The sequence below is a fragment of the Musa acuminata genome, chromosome BXJ3-7, assembly GCF_036884655.1.
Source record: "Musa acuminata AAA Group cultivar baxijiao chromosome BXJ3-7, Cavendish_Baxijiao_AAA, whole genome shotgun sequence".
NCBI classification, from domain to species: Eukaryota; Viridiplantae; Streptophyta; class Magnoliopsida; order Zingiberales; family Musaceae; genus Musa; species Musa acuminata.
Window position 1 is genome coordinate 628,050 of NC_088355.1, and position 6,846 is coordinate 634,895.

Sequence of the window (6,846 nt, forward strand, 5' to 3'; positions counted from 1 at the left end):
GTTCTTTTTAGCTGCTCCTCCACTTTTTGGTTGACCAACACGAGGATCGGTCATTGAAGTATGCAAGCTGATCGTGCACCTCCTTGCTCATTCTCTTCATTGATCGTCTTCTAACCTTTGTTGAAAGATTGGAGATTCAAAATATATATGAAGAAAGGTTGAAGGCAGAAACAGTAGTATCTGGGAGAAATGCTATCGAGACCTTCAACAAGACTCACCCCATGACATGCGTAGGAGGAGAAGCCAAGCCAAGCCAAGCCACCACCACCACCACCATCACCCAAACACAAATCCCAACAACAAATCAGTTCAATCTTTCCTACCCCACACTCTCTTGTCATGGACACATGGTTGCTCCTACAACCCAACAACAAGGTATGGACAAAGGAACAGGTGGGGACAATCGATACTTGCCAAAACTCTCTTTTGGCCAGGTTTTGGGCAATTTGGTGATCCTGTATTCATCAGAGCAGCAGCCTTCCAATCACTGCCTGTGAGCTGGTTTTTAGAGAAGAGAATGATGCTTTCGTTTCAAGGCTTGGTGCAGAATGTTCAGATTTTAATGCATATTATCTGACAGCAGTCCCAGGCTCTGAAAGGCTTGTGAGTCCTTCCAGGTTTGGCTGGTTTCTTTGGGTCACATACACAACAGGGAATGGTTACTTGTTTCTTCTTCCTCTCCATCTGTCTTCCCTTTGGATGTATAGGTCATTCCTCTCACCTTTCTTCCAAGTCTGTAGTAGAAAACCTGGAGGGAAATGGCTTCTGTTCCCAAGCCTATGCATCACGGTATGAGGCTCTTTGAGCTGTTGGAAGAGCAACAAGAGCCTTTTCTGCTGGATGTGTACCTTTTGGAGCATGGATACTCGGATAGAGCAGTGAAGACCGATGCTGCTGCGTTCATGTGCTGGCCTGCTGGTGCTTGTAGGAGGCTAAGAAGGCTTAGCACCCATGGGTTCAAGAGGAAGAGAGCTGGGTTTCTCAGGTGTCTGCTTAACAAAGTTGTCTGCAGCAGAAAAGCTTGGAGATGGGATGCTGCAGCTACCGGCAATGGAAGATGGAGACTCTTTGGATCGTTCTTTGAGATGAAAGGCAAAGACGACGCAGCGGACTTCCGCCGGTTATCGTGTTCCGGTGGCACCGACGGAGCTGAACCGGACAGGGAGGAACAGTGGAGAGCTTTCTGCTCCTCCAATCAGCTTAGTCCTGTGTCAGTCCTGGAGCTGCATTCTGACGAAGGTGGTCTATAAGAAGTTCTTCTCCTTTGCATTACTTTTTGGGTACCTTGTTATAGATTTCAGATACATTGGTGTGGTCTTGTGTTCATGCTATTGCTCCTGATTTCTGCAGTTGGGGATGAGGACCCATCGATCTCAAGCTTTAGTTCTTCGAAGGAGACAAAGGAAGCTCCATGGATGGGCTTCGAAGAGCAGCTCCACTCTAATCGCCATGACCCTCGACAGGCCAACTACTCAGAATGCCACTTCTTTGAACCACACTATTTTCTAGTAGACTGCCGCAAAGAGGCACAAGGAAAGCTTTCGACTTCTCGTGGATGCTCAAGTCCGGAGATCATTCAGGAGGAGATCTCGTCATGGGAGGATCAGAGAGGTGGTTCGGGCAACATATCCCGGTTGATTGATTTCGACTTCTCCAAGTCCAGGGAGGAGTGGAGCCATTTCCAGCATGAGATAGGAGAGGTTGGGATCGAGATGGAACACATCATCTTTGACGAGATCAGAGAAGAAACTGTACTTGATGTTCTACATTGTCACTGTGCACTGGCAAGGTGTTGATTCTAATGAATAGCATCTAAGAATTTTACTTGCTTACATTAAACCTCTAAGCATGATGCCACAGGCAGAGACAAAAATCCTTGCTTGACTCCAGGTGTTGATTCTATGCTGAGTTGAAGGTTATTGTGAAAAATTTGTACTTTATTTAGGTGACAATAATAAGAAAGACTTGCTGGTGTTTCAGTTCATCAGAAGGATGCCTATTTAGTAGTTCCTGCCGAAGAGATTAATAAATTTGGAGCTGGACACTGAAATGTCAGCATCTGGTGTCAGAACAAAAGCAATGTAATCGGCGGCACTGAGGACCGCAAAGTGACTCAACAACATTAGATCACTGTAGCAACAAGAGGCAGGATCGAAGAACCGAAACGAGTTGCTGAAAGATGAAGCTCAGGGAGGAGAATGGCAGAGACATGAGAGTTTCCATTGGAGTGCCATGTTGTACTGGTGCAGCAATGGTTGGTTGGTGGAACAGAGTTATTCGGACACTGGATGGTCCATGGTTCCATCAGATCATGTGCATATCGATTACATGAGATAGATGAAAGATGCATGACGATGTTGATGCCTTGGACCAGGGCTTCTGTTGCCACTGTTCTGAGGACATTGTGGTGATACCAAGCTCGCGCTTCATTCATTCCTTGATCTCAAAAGATAGTTAAGGTGGTGGCGCATGTCAACTTGATAAGGAATCATTTGGTCGATCGATCGTTGGTGCGATCCGTAAGCTCATAACGAATTATTTATCTCTAAAAGTAAGAACTACTCGATGAACTTATGAGCTCTTGATTCCTATACTCCTCAACCAATGTAAAACTAAATGATCTTATCAATAGTAGTAGACAAACAGTCATCATCTCAGAATCCAGGAAACCGAATCGATTGCCATCGAAAGTCCTCAAAGCTACCATTTCATCCTCATCACACTGAAGAAGCAGAGAAATCTAAAGAAAGACTGACACCAACTAAAGCATAAAACTATTCTATGGCATGCATAGGCACGCATGAATCCAACAGACATGTGATGACAACCAGAAAAAGAAATCTTGATTGTTGAACTCTATTTCTGTCTTCTCTCGAGTCTCCTCCCTCGAACGGCTGATCCAATGTCAGTTGATTCTCTGTGGCTCATCCAGATTTCTTCTGTATTTATTCTCACAAGAGAGTGTAGTCTTAAACAAGTGTTGAGTGATCGAAACAACATAAAAGGACAAAACTTTGGTAGAGCAAATCAGCTGGTTAGCTTCGAAGAACACCACCTTCTTCAAGCTTGTCACTGTCTCTTCTGCAATGCAAATCAAAGACTAACTAAAAACATCTCAAACAAGAATAATTTAACAATTTAACTAAAAAAAGATTAAATAATTGCAATGAGAAGAAAGAGGTGAAGAATGAATTTTCTTTTTATTTTATAAAAATGCTACTGTTCCATCATGAGTATAGGGTGTTAAAATTTAATTATTAAATTAATGCAATTTTATGGTGCAAGATTCATTGAAGTTTTTGGCATGGACAATGAAGATGGTTGTTTAAAGGACTGGAGAAGTAACAAAAAACAAAATAAAATCTCTCATCTAGTGTTGCAATTACTAGAATTTAGAATATTGTGGATATGGCTTAAACTTCTTAGGATAAATGATTATCTAATTAAAAATATTTATTATGGTATCAGAACAAGTTATTTGTTTGAATTATATACTTACTTCTCTTTATTTGTTCAGGATAAATATCTAATTAAGATATTTGATGAGCAAGTTAGGGAAGAACATGATAGAAAGGTCTCGAGTTCATATATATATATATTTATATGATATTCAAATCTAATTGATGATATCCTCACAAAGATTCTATGAATTATTTGGTAATACAGGATGACAAAACTCCCTCTTAATCTAATTTCTTACCTAATCGTATAATCTATCCTAAATTCTTTGATCTCATCTTATCTTCAGAATTTTTCATTATATCGTCAATATTATCTCTCTCTCTCTCTCTCTCTCTTTATAAATATAAATGTATATATATATATATTATTGTTTCAATCTCCTCCATTTAAATGATTTTGATTCGACTAGAAATCAATTAGTGAAAAGAAAAAATATTCAGAAAAATACAGCAAAAAATGTGAAGATTTTTCTTGAAAATAAAAAAAAAAGTATTTTGAATCTCATATGATTTAGATGGGAAGCTTAATCTTTTGTTATTAGTATAAAAATTATAAAAAAAATTAGATTAGGAAACCAAATTATAAAAAATTATCATATTAATTTTTTAAAAAAATAAAAAAAAAATAAATTATAACATTCGTAGCCAGTGTGGTGTGGTGGTTAAACAGTTAGTTTTAGACTCGACAACTGTGAACCATAATTTGTTCAATTAAAATTGTTTTATAGTTACAAATTAAAATTCAATATCAACAAACATATATATATTTTAAAAGTATAAACAAATAATTTTTTTGAATTAAGTTGCAAAAAGAGATAAGGAAGAGTTTGAGTCGGATTCTGCTTCGTTCACTTCCTCTATTTAATGATGCCTGCTTTCACTGGATCTATCTGTGCGGAAGATCGAGCGAACAAACCCCATCCCGGTGCGGTCGCGAGCGATGGAGTCGTTGTCGTCGTCGTGTCCGCCGAGGGAGGTCGCGGCTGAGTCGCCCTTGTCGTTGGGGCCAGAATCGAGCGAGCATTGCCCGGGCAGACAAGAAGAATTGGTGTCACTGCCACCGTCGTCTCCGCCGGTAGAGGTCGCCTCTGGGCTTCCCTCGTCGTCGGCGGCGTTGACGGTGCAGGGGAAGCTTTTCGTCGGCGGCATCTCATCGGAAACGGGGGAGGCGTTGCTGGTGGAGCACTTCGCTGAGTATGGCGAGTTGAGGGAGGTGACCGTGATACGGAACCGCGTCACGGGTAACTCGAGGGGGTTCGGCTTCGTTCGGTTCGTCAATCCGGATGATGCCGAGAGCGCGCTCAATGAGGAGATGCATGTCATCGATGGAAAGACGGTTCGTATCCCGACACACCCACCCTTCCTTTCCTTTTCCTCCGTTTCTACTTGGTGGTGTTCTTCTGCGTCGTGAAATACAAATCTTTTATTTACTTACTATGGTTGAATTGGGTTTTAGAACGTACTGCTGGGGAAAAGGGTGTTCTGTTAACTGCAATTTGAGTATGTTTCTTGGTAATTTTTCAAAGATATCGTTGAGCTGTGCCTCATTCAATGCAGAAGGAAACTAGAAAAGATCATGGTGTTCATATTTATTGTGCAATTTGCAAGTCGATAGAGGATTATTCACGCAAATTTGATTACCCAAGAAAAGACAAAGAAGATTCTTTTTTCCTCTGTTAGTTCAGAACAGAAAGTAATTAATTACTGTTTTTTCGGCAGTATATCTTTGCTTTTATCCTTGCTCTATCTTAACATCAAGTTCAATTTTGTCTAATCGAACAGTTGGTTTTTAGAAAGAGTAATTACAAAAGTATCCTTAATTGTGTTGTCTCTTGGGTTTTCTTTGTCATTTTTAGGTTGATGTAAAAAGAGCTAGGCGTTATCCGTCGTGCCATCCTGCAGGGGAGTCCAGCAGTTACTGTTTTTTTAACAATGGCAGTATCACTAACCCAAAGAAGATCTTTATTGGAGGTTTACCTGACAGCATCGATCAACATGAACTCAAGAATTATTTTGAGAACTTTGGTTCTGTCATGGACGCTGTGGTGATGTACAATAATATAACTCAACGGCCAAGGGGTTTTGGTTTTGTCACATTTTCCTCCGAAGACTCTGTAGCAATGGTATTGAAGAACAACAACCATGAGCTGAAAGGGAAATTTGTAGATGTCAAGGTAGCAATACCCAAGAATGATAATAATTATACCAATAACAGAAATAACAACAATTATCATAGTTCAAGCATTGGAGGTGGTGGAGGTCGAAGGTGGCCGATTTATGACGCCTATCAAGGCTGTTATCATGCAACACATGGATATTGTGGACCTGGTTCATGTGGTATTACTCTATATGGATCCCAATTTGTGAGTCCTTTGAATGATCCAAGGTGGATACCAACGCTTGTGACCTACTACCCTTATGTCATGGGAGGCTCTGGGAGCAACATGCCTGCGCATGATCATCTTCTGTTTCATGCATCTGATGACAGTAATGGAGACTACTGCTATACAAATGGAGACACCTTGAAGTAGAGAGAAATCACAAGTTGAAGGAGGCGTTAATTGTGGTGCAAAGTAAATGCTGATTGGTATGTCCTTTTTTTGTTTTATTCTTTTTTGCATTGAACTGCTATTCTTGTTTAAGCTATACATAGTAATTCACTGGTTCTTTATGTTTACAATCTTACATCCTTATAAAATTGCTAAGGAAGAATATTTTGTTTTTGCAATTGGCATCCTGACAATGGGGTTCGATCTGCTAAGATGGTTATATTTTTCATTGTGAAAGGGTGATGTTGTTTGCCTGTGTCTTTTGTAATTTCCTTGTACGACCTATGATTTCAAAATTTTAACCTTAAGGTTGCGATGGAGGTGATAGAGGGCTGGGGTAAGAACTTATTGACTTGATTGATCATTCTTCGATAGAACTTGCATAGATCTGTCTTCTGCAAATGTGGAACCTTTTATGGAATGAGAACTCTAGCAGTTGCTTAGTCTTTTTTACTCATAGCAATTACTTATTTTGTTTTCTATCAGCCTCGTACGATCTGTGTGAGAATTCTATTGGTTACTGAAGCCAACAACTAGTACAGTTGACTGATCTTAAGCCTGTCGAAGCTTGTCTCAGAATTATCCTGATTTCATCCTAATATAGGAAACTAAACCAACTCATTTAATTCATCTGATTCGGTCTTCCCTTGCCTTGATGCGGCTTACCTTAGGATTCAGTAGGCTAAACATTTAACACCCTTTTGGTGACGATCAATCTGCCTAAAATTTGATGAGGTAAGAATAACTTCAGCAAAATAAATTAAACATTAAGCACTAAACAATATAGGGATGGTCTTGTAGATTATGTTCTTCTTCAGTGCATATTCTTTATAATG

The 6,846-nt window shown here is 40.0% G+C and overlaps 2 protein-coding genes across 2 annotated transcripts; both read left to right on the plus strand.

The window, feature by feature from the left end:
- The first annotated feature begins 442 nt into the window (after positions 1 to 442).
- LOC103991163 (uncharacterized) lies at positions 443 to 1,903 on the plus strand. The gene is made up of 2 exons (XM_009410521.3): positions 443 to 1,239; positions 1,351 to 1,903. Exons 1-2 carry the CDS (start codon positions 759 to 761, stop codon positions 1,794 to 1,796), a joined length of 927 nt encoding a protein of 308 aa, XP_009408796.2. The 5' UTR covers positions 443 to 758; the 3' UTR covers positions 1,797 to 1,903.
- Positions 1,904 to 4,363: 2,460 nt separating this feature from the next.
- LOC135642635 (heterogeneous nuclear ribonucleoprotein 1-like) lies at positions 4,364 to 6,127 on the plus strand. The gene is made up of 2 exons (XM_065158932.1): positions 4,364 to 4,797; positions 5,318 to 6,127. Exons 1-2 carry the CDS (start codon positions 4,402 to 4,404, stop codon positions 5,990 to 5,992), a joined length of 1,071 nt encoding a protein of 356 aa, XP_065015004.1. The 5' UTR covers positions 4,364 to 4,401; the 3' UTR covers positions 5,993 to 6,127.
- Positions 6,128 to 6,846: the final 719 nt, after the last annotated feature.

Bases quoted from the DNA above. Each gene is read 5' to 3' on its own strand.
- LOC135642635 (XM_065158932.1), top strand. From the start codon at position 4,402: ATGGAGTCGTTGTCGTCGTCGTGTCCGCCGAGGGAGGTCGCGGCTGAG. The intron at 4,798-5,317 runs GTTCGTATCCCG...TGTCATTTTTAG, and splicing joins ATGTCATCGATGGAAAGACG to GTTGATGTAAAAAGAGCTAG.
- LOC103991163 (XM_009410521.3), top strand. From the start codon at position 759: ATGGCTTCTGTTCCCAAGCCTATGCATCACGGTATGAGGCTCTTTGAG. The intron at 1,240-1,350 runs GTGGTCTATAAG...TGATTTCTGCAG, and splicing joins GGAGCTGCATTCTGACGAAG to TTGGGGATGAGGACCCATCG.